The sequence below is a fragment of the Balearica regulorum genome, chromosome 3 (genome assembly GCF_011004875.1).
Source record: "Balearica regulorum gibbericeps isolate bBalReg1 chromosome 3, bBalReg1.pri, whole genome shotgun sequence".
In the NCBI taxonomy this organism is placed as follows: domain Eukaryota; kingdom Metazoa; phylum Chordata; class Aves; order Gruiformes; family Gruidae; genus Balearica; species Balearica regulorum.
Genome location: NC_046186.1, coordinates 106,510,429 through 106,530,607, shown reverse-complemented (window position 1 = coordinate 106,530,607; position 20,179 = coordinate 106,510,429). Strand labels below are relative to the sequence as shown.

Here is a 20,179-nt window from a genome sequence, read left to right as displayed (position 1 = left end):
AGGCTTCCATTCTGTCCTCAACTCAACCTATTGTACCTACCTGTTGCAGGGATCTGAGATCAGTATGTGGTGCGCTGTACATGCTGCCATGCTTGGGCTTAATGAGGTGAGTTAAAGACAGTGGAAGCCAAATTTTGATTAAACTGACAGAAGTAACAGTAGTCTAATAGCTTAGACAATTTACATGATAGAACACTGACAACTTTCCCTTTTTTAGTCGGAACTAATCTGTTTTGGACTTCTGGAAATATTTTGATCAAGCATGCTTGAATTGCACTAATAGGTAAAATGTTTAACTAAAACTTAAGCACTTTGTAAGAGTGGGAGATAAGAGGGAGAAATTGCTGGGAGTGAAGGTGAGGGATTTCATCTTTACTTTGATAATAGAGAATTGATGCTCTTGGGGGTGGTCACTTTTGGTTTTGAGAACCTTCAGCCTAGTTGGGTGTTTTGTTTGTTGGTTCCTGCCTGGAATTCTTTTGTCTTGCTTTCATGTAAATAAACTTTAGTCTGAGTTTACAAACAAACAGTGAAGCCAAATGAGAGGTTAATGCTGCTGCTTTCTAGGTACTAGTTTAATGTAGCATTATTGAAAAAGAACCATTGTGGAAGTTGAGGAATAAATCCTCCATTGTATGTACAGGGAATAAAAAAAGAAGTGGCTGTTTGGTGTTTTATTTAGAATTTTGAACTTCTGTAACTACAACAACAGATAACTTTATTAGATACTTTATTTCAGTATGTGAACACCACCATTCAAGTGTATTGCACTGACCAGAACAACTTGTAATGAAACAAACAAAAAAACCCTAACAAAAAAACCCCCTTTGAGCTACAACAATATCTAATTACCAAAACCAGAAACTATTAGACAACTGGTTTTGGTTTCTTGTTTTGAGGCTGCTGCTCTTTCCTTCTGCAGAACGGTTATTTAATGTGTGCTTTGCTATCTGTGAAGTCAAACTTGCTGGATTGCATGCTTCCTTCATTAAGTGAAGAGAACTTTTTGTGAGAGCACTCTGTTCTGACTGGACTGTGAATAGTGTAATTCAACATTCGGATATGTCTGCAGCAGCTATATCAACTGTGCCTGTTTACCCTTTTTAGGAATCTAAAGGCCACCTTACTATGAAAATTGTGTACTCCAGCATTATACTGCTTGCTTTTTATGTCTACAAAACCTTGGTTGCTTTTCTTAAGCTTTAAAATACAAACGTTATTGCCTCACAGAGTATTTTTTTAAATGCAATATGCTGAAAAGGCTTTCCTGGGACATAGTGTGCCCCTTGTACTTTGTATGAGTTATGGATAAAGACTTTCACCTTCTAGAGCAAATTGCTGCTCTGAGGAAAACATTAACTTATTACAGTATGGCTAAATAATAATGAAACACTCTTCCTGTAGGTGCACATATCTGTGTAAGGGCTTGCTTACTTCCCCCTAGACTTCAAGGAAAACAAAGTCTTCTTTCATGGGTTGGGCTTTTTACCTTGGGCTCAGTGGCAACTAGACAGCTCCTGGTCAGCTTAAAGCAGGAACAAAACAGACTTGTGTTTCTCTATAAACGAGTAAGTAGACATACCCAAGGAAGCCAACTATAGATAGATATGTACATTTTGTTTATCCTCTTCTACCATAAGACAGCAAATGAGGGTTGTATGGTTGTTTAGTGCTGCTCGATAGTCTTTAAGCATGGACTAGGAAGTATCTTCTAGTACAAGAAGATGGATTAAGAGGATATGGATGTTGGATTAAGCAGAACGTTTTCTAGCTTCTGGTAAGAAGTAGTTTGTCAGCCTGGTTAGTCTATCACCAAACTTTTTTTTAAACACAAATTTAAAGGAAGTAGGCGTTCTATAGGCCAGTTTATCTCCAGTGAGAAGTACAACTGTATGTTCTTAGAGACTGTCATTGCAACTGCTCTGTTGCATGGAGCGCCATAAAAACTCAACATAAGACTAAACCACTTCAGGATCTCTGCAGTTCAAAAAAAAAAAAGTCCATGGTTAGAGACTGCCTTTTAGTGCATCCAAACAATGAACTTGTAGTTGCTATAGTTAACTGCAGTATTACTTATAAAAGCAGTCATCTGCTGTAAAAGCCTACTTTTATTTTAGCTTAGCTCTCAAATTCTTATACAGTGGGCAAGCTGTAAATAAAGTAAAACTTGTCTCCGGTGCTTACCTAACTTAATATTTTGACTGTTAGCTTTTCTTCTGTGTGTAACTAGAAGATTAAGTATTAGCTCTAGAGAAATGTTTGACTCTTCTCCTTCAGTAGTTTATCATATAATATTTTGTTTGATAAACACTTAATGTTTTACAAAATAATGTAGATTTTGTGAGGGAAAACAGTTCAAGTTGAAAGCTCATAATGGTGGTGTTAGTTATGCTTAGGTATTGTGTGTGGTTCTCTGCAAAGAAAGTGAAAAATGACACAAAATTAAGGCAAAGAAACACCTAACTTACTGTAAGATCACATTCAAGAAAAAGAAATAAGACTATTCTTTTACTCAACTTACATAAGAATAATTTCTAAAGATCTGTCAAGATATAGCTAAGTGAGTTAGGTACTTACACAAATCTCACATGCAAATAAAACATTGCAGGTAGGGTTCAAAAGAGGTTTGGACTCAAGTATTTTCTATACATCATAGAAGTGTATTATAATAAGCTGTTACTCTAATGAGGTCAGTTTTCTTCCAAGTTACATGAAAGCATAACAAATTCTGTGAGCGGAATAAAAATAGTTCTAAGTTCTTACAATTAGTTATGTTCACTTGGTGGTGTGAGCTTTTTACCAGATAAAACACTTCATTCTGTACTTATTTGAAGCAGCTGTTAATAGAGGAAATTTTTAAGTTGCCTGGTCTTGCATTTAAATAAGTTTTTTTTGTTTAGTTTTTATTAGCTCAATTTAAAAAGTCTTACTGCTTTCTTATTAATCTGCAAATACATCCCTTTCTTTTCCCAGGAAACAGTTCCCATGCTATACACAGCAGATACTAACGGAGCACTGTAATGAAGTGTGGTTCTGTAAATTCTCCAATGATGGCACTAAACTAGCAACAGGATCTAAGGACACAACTGTTATTATATGGCAGGTTGATCCAGTAAGTATGCGACGCGTGTTAAAACGTGTACGACTTGTCTTTCTCTTATCTCTCAGCTTTCTCTTGATAGGATGGTTTGATTTTTGTAGGACAGGCTAATAATATGTACTGTAGCCCACAGACTAGGGTATTTCTCTGGGATGTTAATGACTGAAGACCACAGTGAGTGTAAGCGAAGGGGGACACTTGAAAACCTGATGCCTGAGCGTAACAGGCTTGAACTGTTGGCTGCTTTGGGGCAGGAACCTTGTGTGCCCCTCACCAGTAGCCCAGGGTAGAGCCTGCTGGTGGTCTCCAGGGAAGCTTCTCAGCTTGGAGGCCTTGACAAGCATTGGGTGAGAGTGGAAGGAGCATGGCAGTGAGTAACGTTTCTTCTGAATAGCTCTTATAATACTTCTGAGCTATGTATGCAACTAACCCCTTTCTTTTATCTTGTTACTACTAGTGTACTTGGATTTAAATGTTCTATTTCACTGTCTATTACTTTTTCGGAGTAATAAAATGGTATGCACTAAACTGAAGTTGTATCAGTACACCACTTCATGCTAGTTGTAGTTGAAGATTTGCCTTGGCTTGAGGTGAAGATTTAAACACTTGTCAGAATCCACTGATGCATGGAAGTATACCCAGCCATTTTCTTACAGACTGCAGTTTTAGGTTTTGATGCTAACATGTGGCACTGTTCTTACGAAATATCCTGCAGCTACGAGATTTATCTTGTCTACATGAGAACAGATACATGTAGGAAAAAAGTTTAAGTGGTGAATCTAAGACTGTTTTAATTGACTGGTAGAAATGATATGAAAGTGTCCATATATTACATAACAATCGAGAACTGTGAATAAACTTGAACATATGTACACAGTATTTGAAGTTGTTAATGCCTGTAAAACACTATCAGAAATGGGATTCTTACAGGTTTTAACTACACAACTGGTATACTAAGTGGAAGATGACGTATTTTTGCAGTTCTGTACTGGCTTTCACTAGAATTTAAGAGCTGAACTTAATATTTTTCTTCCGCTACAGGTTAGGAAGCCACATAACTTGAGTCCTTTTTGCTATTAAGATGATGAGAGAATTTAAAACCCTGTTCCAAGTGCATAGTTGTTATATAGCCCCTGAGCTAACAGCAAGTGCTATCTGTGTTTCAGGTATAGAACCGTTGTGGTTTGTTACCGGAGCCAGTGTGCTCTGGGCCAAGAGATGCATGGCAGTGTAAGCTGACTGCTGTGATTTATTTAGGAAATGATCTGGGGTTTTTTTGTTTTGTTTTTTAACAGAGTAATTCTAAGTAAATCAAGGATCAAATGTTTTTGCTGTTGACTTGTCACTTGATCATAGAGGCACATTTTCCTTTTATATTGATGGGTTTTAATACCCAACATCTTGATTAGTGTGTTGAGTACATTGTTAGCTGATATCTGGTTAAACAAACCAAATATGTTTTGTGAGTGTTTTGAACTAACCCTTTTAGCCAGGGGTTGCTAAAGGAACAAAATCTTTAATACATAGATTGTGGGAAAGCAGCTTTGTAGAATTTTATCTTCTATATTTGAGTAATTAAAAAAAAAAAAATTAAACCGTTTCAAGGAGCTGGATGTCTAAATAACACTAGGCCACATAAATGGTTCATTTTTGTATTTGCCAGAGCATGCCTCTCACGTTTTCTGTAGCAGTTGACAATGTCTTTTGAACCATGAGTTTAATCAGGTTTTCATGGCTTTAGGTATTTAGAATTATTCTAATCTGTGTATATAAATTGTATGGAAACATCCATCCAATTCTGGGTAAGTGATGGGGGAACACTATTTTAAATGAACAGTATTTTTACATGCACATGCTTCATGTGTGTGAGATTCCTTCATTTCTCCCTTTCTTTTCTTCATCACCCCTCTTGAAGTGTAATGGCACTGCTTCCATGTGTTTTCTTCATTTCATACCATGAATTCCTTTTTTTCAAAGACCCAACTATATGTCTAACCTAACTTAACCCATGCTTCTGTTTTCATTTTCATTTGTTCATTTCAAAGTTCTTACGCAGATTCAGCAGCATTAAATAACATCTTGAGTGAACTAGGTTTGTGTGTGGAATACATTATTTGCCCAGTACTAAGTGTGGCAGAACTTCTAGAGTACAAAGAATAAGCAGAGTAGGTTCATCACCTTGTCTGGCATGTATTTTCTTTGATAGAAGACTTTTTCCTTAAAGAAACCAATCTTGTGTTCTGCACTTTCTGAAAACTGTTGACAGGTTTTCAGCTTTTCAGCCAAGGAGCTCAACTACTGCAGACTTAAATTGATACCTGAGTAGTTGTTTCTTCTACATTAAAAAAAAAAAAAAATCTGGGAAGCTATATGTAAGGGATAGAAGTGATGAGATTTCTTCTGGTGGTGAGTGGGAAGCAGATTGACTAAATTTGGGGACGTTTTCCTGAAATACCATTGACTGCTGTTTTAGAGCAAAACATGGTATGGCAGTTTTGCTGTATTTGGAGAGAAGTATGAGAGATAGTAACAGCCACAAAGTCCTATCATTAGAAGAGGAATATCCTATGTACCTTGCTCCTCATGAGTCTCAAATGTGATGCAGAAGTGACAGGCTACTTAATCCTGATGTAAAAAGAAATACATTGGTTGCAAACAGGCTCCAGGATGTGAGATGATGTCAGACGTGGCTCAGTTTCCTTGCAAATCAGTTTAGCTACAGGTACAGCAGTGTTTAATGCAGATCAGGAATATCAATTAGAAAGGAAAAGGGGCCTCGGGGAGGTCCATTCACTTGCCCCTCTTGCTCTGTGCTTTGAAGATTATTCTTACCCCACTCTGTTTTGAGGAATTTAGTTTTTTCTAGCCAGCTGAACTATCAAAGCTGCAGGCTGACTGAGAGTCACCAAATCCCTCGCAGCTGATCCTAGAAACAGGCCTTCGTGTCACTCTTCCTCTGTTGACTGTGTTCTTTCTCTTTAGAATCAAGAGGTGCTCTGATGATTTATACTAAAGCAAAAGAAAGAGAAGGGACAATTTGAGAAATCAAGCTAGATTTTCAAATGAGTCACTCTTTACAAAGAGAAATAGGAGGTATAAATATCTCCCCGGGGGTGGGGGGGCAAGAAAGAGGTGGTAGGAAAATCCATTTGCCCTTTTCCAAGAAGCTTCACAAAAACTGTCGACAGTTTAACAAGCTTGGTTCTACTTTCTGTATATGCATGTTGTTGTCAAGAGTCAGTGCTAATACTGTATTGAAGTGTGTTCCTGTATTTAGGAAGGCAGTGTATGGTTGTTTCACAGTATCTAGCTGTAGTATTTATTTTGATAAGCTGCTTGAAAATCATGTTCCTCTGACAAGGCAGCAGTAGAGCAGTTGTAGCATAAAGGTGATATGAGATACTCTGCGTGAGCGAAGTATGCTTCATTCACTAAATCTGGCAGAAAAGATGCAACAGCTTGCTCTAGGCAACACTTCTGAAATAAGAACACCTCTAAAGGAAGCTTTTAAAAATATCTTTCTGTAAAACTTGTTTTCTGAGTGGCATGCACAAGATACTCAAGTTCATAAAAACATTGGCACTTGTAGGTTTTTCCCTTCTCAGCATACGTGAAAGTTTTGCTTCTCTGTTTAACAAGCTTCCAGCACATCTTTTAAGAAAGTAACTTAATTCTGTAAAATGTGGATAATAGTATTTCTGTATTCTAAATATTCTATACTAAAGCAAGCGTAACGTACAACTCTGTAGAACTTGCAAAATACCACTGTGTACAATCAGAATCACGGAAGATTAGAACAAAAATACCTAAAAGTGTTCTTGTTTTGCACGTTGAAACTTAGTTTTCATTTTATGGTCCTTCATAAGACTAGCAACTGCTTTTCCAGTAACACCCTATTCACATGTCTTGTAAAATGTGGGTGCCAAGTTGCATAAACTTGCCATGCTGCACTTGGACACACTGTATACGTGAAATCTAGTAGGAGATTATTTGCATTGTCTCAACAGAATCTCTCCTGTTTCAGGATACTCACCAGCTAAAACTACTCAAGACGTTAGAAGGCCATGCGTATGGGGTCTCTTACATTGCTTGGAGTCCAGATGACAACTATCTTGTTGCCTGTGGCCCAGATGATTGTTCTGAGCTTTGGCTCTGGAATGTACAAGTAAGTGGTGACTAAGAGTAAAAAATAAACCTTTGTGGTCAGCCTACTGCTTTTGTTTCAATAGCTAAATGCGTTAAGTATGAAAGAAGTCATATCTACAAACTTGTTGTGCAAAGGTGTGAGTGTAAAGGAGACACTGATCTCCCCATCCCCCCTCAATTTCTGTGTCAGCCTACAAATTCTGTACTCATTTTGTAGAGAACTGAAATTAGAGTTCAAGTCTAAGTGCCTGGGACTGTGCAGCAATTCTAGTGTATCTGGTTACTGATGATTTCTGAGAAGGGATGGCATAAATCCATAGGACCTTAGAGAGCTGCTGAAGAGAACAGTGAATTAATCAAGAGAAACAGGGCAGAATTATCATCTAAGGAGAGCAATTGGTCATTGAAGATTTTTAACAAGTAGCAAAACTAAAAGATACAAGCTAATTTTACTTTGTGTAACCCTCCCAGGGACGTTAGTGGAAGATCCACTGAGGCTTAAATTTATGATTTCAGAACTTTATCTTTCAGTCAGACACTATGGCATTTTGCCATTTCCTCCATGAATCTGAAAATCCTTTTCTGCCATTGATTTTTACGGGCACTTGTGTTGATACAAAAGCTTCCCCTGCCTGAGTTGTGGGCTGTATAGTCTTTCTTGTGCTGCCTTGGACTCTAAACTAATTTAGTTTTCTAAAACAAAAATGTTCCCTTTTTTTACCCTTGGAATACTTTTCTTCTGTTTAATTGACTAAATTGGCTCGGTGAAGAGCACTAGAGCTGGCACAAGAGAATAGAGAGAAGCCCTTGCTGTTTTGACAATGGTAAGCCACTCATTGGCACTCTGTCTTGTGAAACAGTGGCATTATAAGCTAGGGATGAAAGCTAAATTTTGGCATGGAGAGCTCCAGCTTGGGGAGGAAAATGTTCTAAATACTCTGATACTCCCAGCTTTTTGCTAAAATGTATTTTGTTGTTTCTATTTTCTTTTAGTCTCCTCCTGCCTCCTTGCTTTCCACATTTGTTTTTTTAATTTCATATTGCTTCTCTCTCTTACATGTTCTTCCAACTTCTTTAATTACTCTCTTTACTCATAATCTTCCAGTTGTCTGACACACCGACTAGTCCATCCCTCTTGATTTGAGGGACAAAAGAAATTGTCCCAAATCAAGTCCAGGGTCACTGGAGATGCTGAAGTAGTTCTGCCTTTTTATTGCATTACTCCGAGGTTTGTGTTGCTTTTTAATAAACGTGTTGAAATATATGCGCTTCCAAACGCTATGCATGTCAGATGAAATTATGGATGCCTCTCTGTGAAAGGGTTCTGGTATAAGGCCTTGCTGCCTTTGTTTATTTTCCAGACTGGGGAGCTGAGGACAAAGATGAGCCAGTCTCATGAAGACAGTTTAACAAGTGTGGCCTGGAATCCTGATGGGAAGCGTTTTGTAACGGGAGGTCAGCGTGGACAGTTCTATCAGTGTGTAAGTTCTCTGCATGTGCCCCATTGAAAACAAAGCAAGAAATGAAAGTTTTGTCATGGTCAAATCTGAGGATCATGGTTTTTCATGTGTGTGTACGTTAAAACTTCTGATCCTTTGTAATTCAAAGCAGCAATACATTAATACTAGTATTTCAGCAGCACTTCTGTATGTAGCAGTTAGAAGAGTTCAAGCATCTTTTGTCTGCCTAAAGGAGGATTTGTGGGCTGGGAATTCTTTTTTTCCTAGCTGCTCTAGATAATACACTAATAAAAAGCAGTGCCTTTGTCCACAGGTACTGTTTATTCCATAGAACTTTGACTATATCTTTCTTAGTTTTGCATGCTGTCTTTGCTTAGTGTGAACAGAAATTTGAAACCTTTATTACTTGACTAGCATTGATTTTTTGGGTGGTGGCCTGCAGTCTCACTCTACCCTTAGTTATTTGTCACCTGAATTGGTGCTCAGAGTAATAGTGCAGTATGCAAACCTCACTCACTGCAAAGGTGAGCTCTGTGATGTAACATAGATTGCATGTGTCACGCACAAGAAAGTAAGTGACAAAAGGGATTCTCAGCTCTCCAGGACAGATACCTACAAAAGCCCTTGGTTAAGACAACCAAGTTCTAATTCATGAAGTCCTCTCTTTTACAGGGTAAGATTCCTTTCTGTAGCAATCTTCTGAAGAGAAGGTGAGAGAGATACTTGTGTCAACTCCTCAGAAATCTGAGACTAACAGTTAATTTTTTTTTTTTCCCTTCTGATCAGGATTTAGATGGTAATCTCCTTGACTCCTGGGAAGGGGTGAGAGTACAATGCCTTTGGTGCTTGAGCGATGGGAAAACTGTTCTAGCATCGGACACACACCAGCGAATTCGGGGTTATAACTTTGAGGATCTTACAGACAGGAACATGTAACTACCCCTTTCTTTGGTTTTGAATTCCTGGGTTTTAGTGTCAGAAGATGATTGAGGAAGGGTTTGTGGGGCAGGATGGGAAATAAGTTATTAAAATACTCTCAGTATTAAAAGAAGAGGAGAATAGCATGGGACAAGAATTAGCGAGTTCCAGTTGCAAAAAGAAGCATTAGATCGAGTATTAGAAATAACTTCTTGAGCACTGGAGTAGGTTTCTTGTGGCTGTTTTGACACTCCTGTCATAAGGAGTTGTTGTCTTAATTCCTGGCATATTTTAGTAGTTCCTGCCTTGAAGTGAGCAGTTGGATTTGAAGTCTGAAGTCCGTTTTGGTCTTGGGATTTGTCATAATTATAAGCAAACTGTTACAGACCTGGCTTGTACTGACATAAAACATACTTACTCAGAACTGTGTTTCCCTGATAATATTAGAGACAGGACATGCCTTTTGTCTTGGTGTTGCATCATTTTTTGGTTAAGTGCCCTCTTAACATTGATGTGTCTTGTCATTTCAGAGTACAAGAAGATCACCCTATTATGTCGTTTACTATTTCAAAAAATGGCCGTTTAGCTTTGTTAAATGTAGCAACTCAGGTGAGTTGGTGATGATAAATGGAAATGCAAATAAAACTTGCAACTGCTACCTGTTTTGAAATATTTTGATGCACGTTGGAATGTCTGATATTTATCAGTTGTATTTCATGTGATAAAGGCCTTAATATTCATAAATATAGCATGGCATTCTCTGACAAGAAGGTGATTTTATTCTTGAGACTTTTTTTTGGGACTGATTTATAGTCAAGCGTTTCACACTATGAAATATGTACTATTGAATGTTAATATCTGGCTGTTGCATTGAGAAGCCAGGTACAGCAAGACTTGGGGCAGGTTGACATGTTAGGGGGAGTGAGAATTAGATTTTATTTCTGTCTTTGAAACCTTGGGTAAGAATAGGAGCTTTCACAATGGAAGGGACCGCAGAATGGAAGTTTAATGTAGTAATTTGGTATGTCTTTACTCTCTTGATCTAGTAACAGTATTGAAGTAATGTACTTTCATCATGTTTAATTTTTTAGTGTTTCAAAAGAATGCAATGAATAATGTTTAATGATAACAATCTTATACTACTTATTCCCAGGGAGTTCACTTATGGGACTTACAAGACAGAGTTTTAGTGAGAAAGTATCAAGGTGTTACACAAGGATTTTACACAATTCACTCGTGTTTTGGAGGTCATAATGAAGATTTCATCGCGAGTGGCAGCGAAGGTAACATCATTCCCTTTTGTGCAGAAAACTGGAACACTGTATCCTTCCTATACCTTTTTAATAATGTTGCTGTTAGCAGCTGTCATCTATAAAAGCAAGCAACTAGTTCATTAAGTAAGTTTGAGGAGCCCTGAGATTGTGGCATACTTCAAGAAATAATTGTATGGTAGCAGAAGGAATCTTTTGAGAGAATGGCAGTAGTAGAAAACATTAATGAATCTTTTGTGTTGCTCCTCTAAAGCAAAAGCATCTGCATGGTTTTAATTAGAAGTGGGTGGGGTGTTCTTGAGGCTTTTTCTTTTTGGGACATGATACTTAGGCTTATGGTTTGAATCAAAAATACTTCTGGGGAGTAACAGCCTCATTTGCCTGTGGAAGATATAGGTGTGGTGAGGCTATTTGAATTTCAATAGAGTCATCAGCTTAATTACGAAGAGAGTAGTCTCAAATTAAGCATACTCTCAAACTAAGCAGTTGTTGACATAGTCTGGTATGATGTCTTGGTAGTCAAAGGCTTTGCGGTATGTTTTTATTTGACTGTCTGTGTCAAGAATAGAAATTAGTTAATGGTTTATATTTTGAATTGGTTCAGTTCTGTCACTGATGTAGTGCCATCAGCTCCCATGAAGGTCACTTAAGGTTCAAGCCTATGCAGGGCTAAGAATTGCACTTGGAATATGTGAGCAATCACTGTTAGCACTGTTAGTACTACTACGAGTACTACGTAACTCACAGCTGTCAGGAAATAAGATTGGCCAGAGCATTCCTACTATCCTTTTCTGGAAAATACCAAATATGTATAAAATAAAACCAAATGTCACCCTCTGACCCAATCCAGTGGAATGTAATGACTGAAGGGCAGCACCTCCAGTCCTCCAATCCAGTGTGAACCTCTTCACAGTTGAACAAGGGACCTGAGTGCCCCAAAGTTCAGGATTTGTGTTGAGCCATACTGATGTGCGTGTGTAGGTGTAGATAATACAGTGCACCAGTCCCTTTTTTCCCCCTATTTATTTATTCTTTATTATCTTCATTTTCTAAAAACTACCAAGCAGTACTTAAAACTGATGGCACCCTATTTAGATTTGGACTGTCTGAAGCTGTTGCCTCTTTGCATTGAATTGTTGCAAATCTGGCTACTTAGAAAGTCTATGTATCCTAAACAAGCAAACAAGACAAAAATAGCAGATTACATTATCATAGCCTCTTAAGGTATGTTGTCAGCCAGGTAAGCTTTTTTCTAACGCTTGCATCAATAGGAAGAAAATGGAGGTCTCTTTCTGAGAGGGAAATTGACTGCTGCCTTAATCTAGTTAACTTGTTTTTTCCAAAACAAAATACAGGCATTCTGACAAGCACCAAAATACTGGTTTGTGTTTAGGCTTTGATTCTCCCAGACAGCAGAGGCTTGCGTGTCCAATGTTTAAGCAGAGAGTGAATTGTGTTGTGTGAATAGCGTGGATATGTAGTCTCTTGAAATCCTAAGTGGAATATAAACACACCCAGAACATTTGCATCAATGCAAGTATATATAAAGGTGTTGTACTCAAATGAGCTGATTCAGCAGAAGACAATTGAGTTATCGCACGGTTCCATGATGCTATTCTAGCAGGTAGGTCAGAGAGCAAGTTTGTTTTGTAAGGGGTTGGGAGGAGGAATAGAGGAAGATTGGTTTGTTTGCTAAGCCTTCAGAATGACATCCAAGTTAAAACTTTTTCAAATAGATTAAAATACTTTCATTTGATATGCTAGACCTAAATACTAGGCTTTTGTGTAATACTAGTAATACATACTTGTTCAGTCTGTATAGCTCTAGAGTATTCCAAAGACATTCCTAGAAAGGTCAACACAGACTTGTTAAAGGCTTCTAGTCTACAGTTGGGGGAAAAAACCCCACACCCGTAGCCATTTATTCTTACATATGGTTGGTTATAAAGCAGGAACATGTTTCTAAAAAATTGCAGTGGAGTGTCTGACCAATTCACCTATTTCTAGCATGTTGCTAGAAGTAATTCAGTTTCCTATCACAAAATAAGGTCTGTAGGGTTGTTTATGGCATCTACTTTAATATGTACAAGTTCATATCTTTAAATACCACACAAGAATTAATTGTTGTTCAAGACAGTAATAGCTCACAATTTGAGACAATAAGCTATGTTGCTCTCCCTTCTTTGCTCTGCACTTTCACCGGAATGTTTCAGGTCTTTAGTTTATGAAATACATCTTGATACTATAGAGCTGTGATCTTACCTAGTACTCATCAACAGATGCTGGTTGTAAATATTCTGCCTTAGTACTTATGACTTTATAATGCATGTACTAATCTGTAAATATGATTGTTTAAAAAAAAAATCTGCAAGACTTCCTTTTGAATAAGATTACAACTCCCATGTCTTTCATTTAAGAATAGCTTGGTTTCTCTCTTTAGCCATGTATTGGCTTATTTGCATTGTAGTCAAATGTTTTTCTTCAAATACCAAGTGTAGGAGACTTACAAGTCTTAAAAGGGAGCGTGCTTCTTAGTGGAAGAGCTTTACTCATATTCTTTTGATCACTTTTAGAAGAAAAATTATTAGTGCTATTGTATGTTCAACAGACATGGGTTCTAAACATGGGTTTTACAACATTAATGGGTTTTTTAGTTGCTGAGAGCTTGTGTGGAAGTGCTGTTTGATATGACAAATCAGTCTGTGCAGAACAACGTTTCTCACTATGGTTTTTTAAATGCTTATTTTGTTTAGATCACAAAGTATATATTTGGCACAAGCGTAGTGAGCTGCCAATTGCGGAACTGACAGGGCACACGCGTACTGTTAATTGTGTGAGCTGGAACCCGCAGATTCCATCCATGATGGCCAGCGCCTCTGATGATGGCACTGTTAGAATATGGGGACCAGCGCCTTTCGTAGACAACCAGGATATTGAAGGTAAAAAACAGTGTGCGTGTATGTATGTTCTCTAATCACTAAAAGCTTACATCAAAGGCAGCTGGGTCAGTGGATTTTATTTACTATAAATAGGGTAGAAAAATGCTTTTAAGTCTTGGGTTAGAATCTGATTTACTTGGTTTTATGTATGGCTGTTGATTTTTATCTAAGTTATTGATGTTTGTGGAATAAAAAGGAAACAACTGGTACTTCCAAAATGATATTCAAACTTCTGACACAGCCCTACAGAAAACTGGTGTCACTAAGGCCTCAGGATTATATTAACTTACATAGACTTCTTAAAAATCTTGCATCCAGTGCTTGAGGTTTAATAATGTACAATGTTGTTAGAATTAAAATAATATGTTCTGACCACACTGCAAATTGAATAATGGTATTACAAAGTTTACAAAAGGAATCTCCAATGTGTGGAGAGTGACGTTTCCCACCATAAAATCTGTACACAATTGATTCTTTCCTAACCATCAGCAATCAGCTGTGGCCAGGAGAGACACTTTTTTAACAAGGCAGCTTTTTTCGATGCCAACATGCATGCTTGGTCCCAGCCCTTGTCTCCCTGCAAGAGAAGGAATTGTTAACGACATGACCACCGGGAGGTTGTTCTGCATTTTATAGGCTTCTGTCATTACACGTTCAACCTTGTATAACTTTACAGTAGACGTTAAAATGAAATACAGTATATCCCATTGCCACAGGACCTTGTGGATACCAGGTGTGGACACGAGTTCAAGGGGAACCTGGACAAAGTAATCAGAGAAATCCATTGAGTGCTACTAGATAAGTAAATGTCTCTAGTTCAGAATGTCCTTTAGGTGAAAATGGCTGAAAGTTGGAAGGATATTAGGAGTAAGAATTACCTCCTCTGCCTGCTCCTGTGCTTTCTGACACACCTGCTTCTGGTATTGGACTAGGTGGACCAGCCTGGCCAATCTCCTGTTTGTAACACCTTGAATGCACCCATAAGGACTTGGAGCCCATCCTCCCAGTGGTTTTTACTTGTGATTTTGCTTGTTTTTCTCCAATTAGCTGCTTGCTCACTCTTAGTTCCTCCAGAAAATGAGCTAGTAAACACCGTAAAAATCAAATCAATAGAAAATGGATTTCTCACGGCAGTGCTTCCACAAGAGGTGTAGGTGTGCGGAATGATATCTAACAACTTGGGAATCTTAAATGGGTGACAGCTTTGTAATTAGCACACTCCCCTGGAACTTGAATGCAAATGTGTGTTAGCTCTTTTTGGAAGAGATGCTTTTTGTGTACCAGCACCTAATATGCTAAATTAATCTCTAAACTGATGTGCATAATGATACCTAAAATAAGTAAATTTTTAGCATGGGACTCAGTTACAGAATAAAAATAAGATCCATTAACTAATGCATGTTCAGTAAAACTTCTATAAATACACTGTGTTAATGACCTTATAATAGAAATATTAACTACTGATAAAATCTTCAAGGTGTGATTTCTTTCTCTTATGTTTTTGTTTTTGCTCAGAGGAATGCAGTAGCATGGATAGTTGATGGCGAATTTGGAGCAGACGACTTCAGTTTAACTTAATTAGTCGTATTTTAAATGGCTTGGGATTTGGTGCAAACAAACATGATTGATAGCTGGACAGACATGCTCGTCATGAAAAAGAACCATTTCTGAAGCCCGGTTGGGGCCAAACATTTACCACCTTGCTTCATAGTAACCAGTCGAGATGAAGCACGTCGTTAGAACGTTGTTGGACACCGTGTTGAAATTACCCCCCCCATCGGTTGTGAAGAACTGTGCTACATTCAGGCTAACCATTGAACTCAGTATATATATTTTTCCCTCCTGCCTTTTTGTCTGGCAGGCTACTGTTCTTGTTGCTCTTCTGTGTAATGAAGTTTAAATGCTTGTTTGGAACACTTTATTTAACAGTTTAGAAGGCTTGATAGAAAGAGTGCTTTAGTCTGAAGAGTATACATTGGATAGGAAAGTATTTCCTTCTCTTGTTTCTCAAGTCTCTCTCCGCCTTACTTAGCTTGAGATCTTTGCAGCTTGGTTCATGGATTCTAGCCTTGCCCGTTGCGCAGTATATATAAATTGAGATGATAAACCAATGAACTATGTCAAAAGCACTCTCAGTATCACATTTGACAAAAAGTTTTGTACTTTTCACATAGCTCGTTGCCCTGCAAAGGGGTTAACAGCACAATTTTTTAAAAATAAATTATTTATAGGATTAAAATGACTTCATTTGTATACATTTGGAATTAAAACAATGCAAGAAGTGTCATGAAACACGGTATCACTGATGCTTTTCCGAAGTGTCTTGAGACCCAATCAAAAGCAGTGGCTGGAAGGAGCCTTATGTAGGCAGTGAAGCTTGTTTTAGGAGAAACTCACTGTCCATCTTTACAGATATTTAGGAGAAAAAAGCTTTCAGAGTGCACCACCAGACTAAGAGTTTAAACAAGACAAGGTCTTTTTGGTTTTAATGACAAATATATGCAACAATGCTGGTAAAAGGTAGACTGCACCTCGAGGGAAGAATCTGTTGAATCCTTTCTTCACAAAGTCAACATTTTGTAAAAGTAATTAACATACAAATCATAATTAAACACTTGTATTATGATGGAAATTTCTCTTGGTTTGATAAACAAAGGTGTATAGATCTTTCTTTTTGAGAATATGCTTTTAAATTTGCAGATTTAAATGCTTCTCCCAGACCTTGTTGTGAGCTGGTGCTGTGAACATCTTGACACATCCAGGAATAGCTCTACTAATATCCCATCTTAAAAGAAAGACATTTATAATTATTTATTCTTTTTGACATAAACAGATGGCCTGGCATCTCTGTGCTTCTGCACTACCCACAAATTCATTATGGGATGGCACTGGATTCCCTTTTGCCACCTTGGGTAGGAAGGTAGTGTTGGTACTGCTGTGAAGTAAAGAGGGAACAGGGAAAGGCATGCCACCAAGAATGTGAACATAAGTGTGGACTTCATCCTTTAATGAGATAATCTAGTGTCCTTATTAGTCATGTGTGGAAGAAGGGTGGGGGAAGGTTTGCTGGAGTTCCTGGGAAGAGAAGTGTAGCTACTTTGATGAATGGGAATGTGGTATTTAACATAAACAGCCACTTTTTCTTTCCTAGAAAAACAAAGCAAAGCTTGGCAGGTCAGGTTTTGTTAGATTCCAGCCATGAGGTGGTAGGTGGGTTTTTTTTTCTTGTTGCCTTGTGTGTGAACTTAAACATGATTTAAGATTTTGATACTTTGGTTGAGACCAGCCCTGAATCTGACATACTCCTCTTTTAGTACCTCCAAAATGAAGTAGGAACTTAATGTTCTTATCTTCAATCTAGTATATCGTCTTAAAATTCAGGTGAATTTCTTTGATAGCAATTACTGTTCCACAGTACTGGGAATACATGTGTAAACTAAAGCTACAAATCAGTTCCTTCTTCCATTAGCTAGTTCTAGAGGAAGCTCTTTGTTTCTCTTCCTAGTTCAGCCAACGTAAGATTAGTCGGTCTTGTTCCTGTGGCATTGGTGTTGCAGGCAAACAGATGACTTCCCAAGCTCAAATTTGAGTAAGCTAACCTTTGGGTTTTAAATAAAAATCAAATACCTAAATTGTAAACAGTGTTTCATATGTTCAAAACATTGTGTAATTCACAACCCCTGCCAGCACGTGAATCTTTAGAAGTTACCCTAGTATTGTCTTACTCTGGAACTTACGTTTTCAAACAAAACATTATTTAGAGTAAGGAGAATAATCCTGGGTTTGGCTCGTACAATGGTCTGGCACTCCTTGCTTACCTCATGCTTGTGAGACTTCAGTGGGAACTTAAGGCAGGCGGAGAAGGCCAGATCAAATCTCAAGCTTAGGTTTAAAGTCTCATATGCACTTCAACAGGCATTTTTAATGTGGTGGCCATACCAAAACAAAGTGAGACTCCTTACCTGGTACAAGCTGTGGGGGATGGGGGGGGGGGGCTGGTGCCTACTTTCCACTGCAATGCTTTCTAATTAGAAATTTAAACTTAGTACTTTGCCAAAAGACTCCCCCTCCATTCTGGGGCTTCTCTTCTGGACTTGGTTTGTACCTCTAGAATACACTTCAGGTGTTTAGAAGCAGAGTTAGGGAGAGCCAGGTGTTCTGGTATCTCCGCTTTAGTTTCATGGTGCAACTATGCAATGTAAAGGAAAGCTCCATATAGGTGGCACTGTTTCAAGAGTGTCTCAGTATATTGCGTAGCTGTCTGCCACTCACAGGCGATGAGCGGAGACAAGAGAACGGTGAGAGTAATCTTCATTCTGCCACACTACTTGGTCCCATAGTAAACTGACATGATCTAGCAGTAATGACTACCATTACAACCTATAGATCAAAGAGTAACCTAAACTATTTCTATAGTATGTCATGTATTCACAATATGTGAATTGAAAAGTACCAATACTTTTTGTGCACAGACTATAAAATGAGACTATGGGGGGGAACAATTAAGTTTGCTCATTTGCAACACCTTGATTTCCATGTGCTTAAAAATGTTCGTAGGCTGGAGTCTAAGGCTGGAACAAGTACACACCCGCAATAAATCACTATTTCTAGTCAACAGACCTGTGGTTTTAGAGAAGAAAATACTGTAAGCATGTACTCCTTTTATAACTTTCTCTGGTCAGCTGTTGGCTTAAAATACTCACAGTAGCCCCAGGTTATTGTCAAGGCAGATCTTTAAAAAAAAAAAAAAAAAAAAAGCTGAAGCATTGTATTATCTGAATGTTCTTTAGCTGTTCAGGTAAGTAATTTTCAAGGCACAATGGAACACAAAAGGGAAAATGCTAGATCTGGCCTTGTTTGGGAGGGGCGGGTAGTGGGGGGAAATGACACCTTTGTTTTAAATTCCCTCTGTCTTTTCTAAAGTTCTCCAACTTTAAAGTTAACTTCTTTTTATGATTAGAGCAAAGACGCAAGCTAGAAATCTATCCAGATCTTGCCAGGTACTTCTCAACTTGGCTTCAAACAGGTAATGTTTAATAAAACTTGGTTTGTTCTTGGGAGTCTGTGTCTAGTTGTATACTCTTACACTGCTAAGTGATGCTCCCACCCAAAACCAGTTTTGAAGGCTTCCTTAGCAGGAAACCAGGACTTGTACAATTAGCTGTAGTTTGGGGGAGATGGTGTAGACCCAAATGGGGAGGGGAGTAGAGAAAGGGGAACGAACATTAAAAAAAAAAAAAAAATCAATTTACTGACCAACAGACAAACTACTGTAACTCAAGGGGGAGGAGGAAAAATGCACTTTCAATAGTTTGTCCATGGTTTTAGCTACAAAATACACTTGTATCTAATTTTTTTGAGACGACTATTAAGAGGAACACCCATCCCATAAATGGCTAATCCTCCTTTTGACCTCCTCCTGTCTTTTGCCGCATTGGCTTGAGTCCATTTTCAGCTGCCATACTTAATTTTGAAAACTGCTACTTTTAATGATGTTTAGAAAGAAAAAAAATATCCATTAACTCTTGACACTTTTTTAAACAGGGTGGACTTAATTGAAGTGTGCAGTGTTGAACTACTGCTGCAGTAGCTGCCTCTAGTTGTTGAAATAAACTGTAGACAAGTTTTCTGTCTATGAATCCGGATAATCTGGATTCAGTAAAACGTCTGTGAGAGTGTTCCTCCCATCTGGTATGAATGTGCGTGCGCGTGTGTCCCATAAACAGACAGAGAACCAAATGTTCTAGGTACTTGTCATGTTTTCTTGCATACTTTAAGTTGTGTGTATGTGAAGTGTCCTTTGACCAGAAGGTTTTGGTTAATATCAGTATATTTTTATAAATTTGAAATTCATTGTGCCCCATCTTTTTTCTTAAACTTTTTTTTTTTGTTTTCATTGTTAGGGTATATGTGCTAGATTTGAATCTTAACATTTTTAGGCACAGATGGAAAAAGTTATTGGCTCCTTGAAAACACATGGGACAAAATGGATCCTCAAAGCATGTATGTACTTACAAACCAAGCTGTAGAGATCAAGAAAAGAACTTTATTGTTGATCTCAAGATTTCTAAATTGTCAAGATTTATATGGAGTTGTGGTGGAACTAGTTAACACTTAGAGCTTTTGGTATGTAATGACTATTTGCTATGGACTGATATTAAATGTTTCAAAGGATTGCGTTCTTAAACTTTCTGGATTTTTGTTACTCTCCTCGGATTATATTAAGTAGTTAAAAATTTCTTTGCTATATTACATTAAAAACATAAGAACTTTGGGTCTCGTATTTATTTTCACTTGTTTTACTAATTATTTACAGAACACCATTTTAACTTTTTTTTATTTTAT

The 20,179-nt window shown here is 37.8% G+C and overlaps 1 protein-coding gene across 3 annotated transcripts in view; it reads left to right on the top strand.

Annotated features, from left to right (window-relative positions):
- The window catches only part of WDR26 (WD repeat domain 26), a 29,115-nt gene extending 12,789 nt beyond the window's left edge, over window positions 1–16,326 (top strand). Inside the window, exons 7-16 of one of the 3 annotated variants that reach the window (XM_075749351.1) lie at window positions 50–106; window positions 2,974–3,112; window positions 7,125–7,265; window positions 8,608–8,727; window positions 9,493–9,638; window positions 10,155–10,233; window positions 10,778–10,907; window positions 13,649–13,834; window positions 14,551–14,601; window positions 15,350–16,326. In XM_075749351.1, the coding sequence (XP_075605466.1) occupies window positions 50–106; window positions 2,974–3,112; window positions 7,125–7,265; window positions 8,608–8,727; window positions 9,493–9,638; window positions 10,155–10,233; window positions 10,778–10,907; window positions 13,649–13,834; window positions 14,551–14,601; window positions 15,350–15,375 (1,075 nt within the window). In that variant the 3' untranslated portion in view covers window positions 15,376–16,326. The remainder of the gene's footprint in view (window positions 1–49; window positions 107–2,973; window positions 3,113–7,124; window positions 7,266–8,607; window positions 8,728–9,492; window positions 9,639–10,154; window positions 10,234–10,777; window positions 10,908–13,648; window positions 13,835–14,550; window positions 14,602–15,349) is intronic. The other 2 variants (XM_075749348.1, XM_075749349.1) reach the window with 2 other exon arrangements.
- The last annotated feature ends 3,853 nt before the right edge of the window (window positions 16,327–20,179 follow it).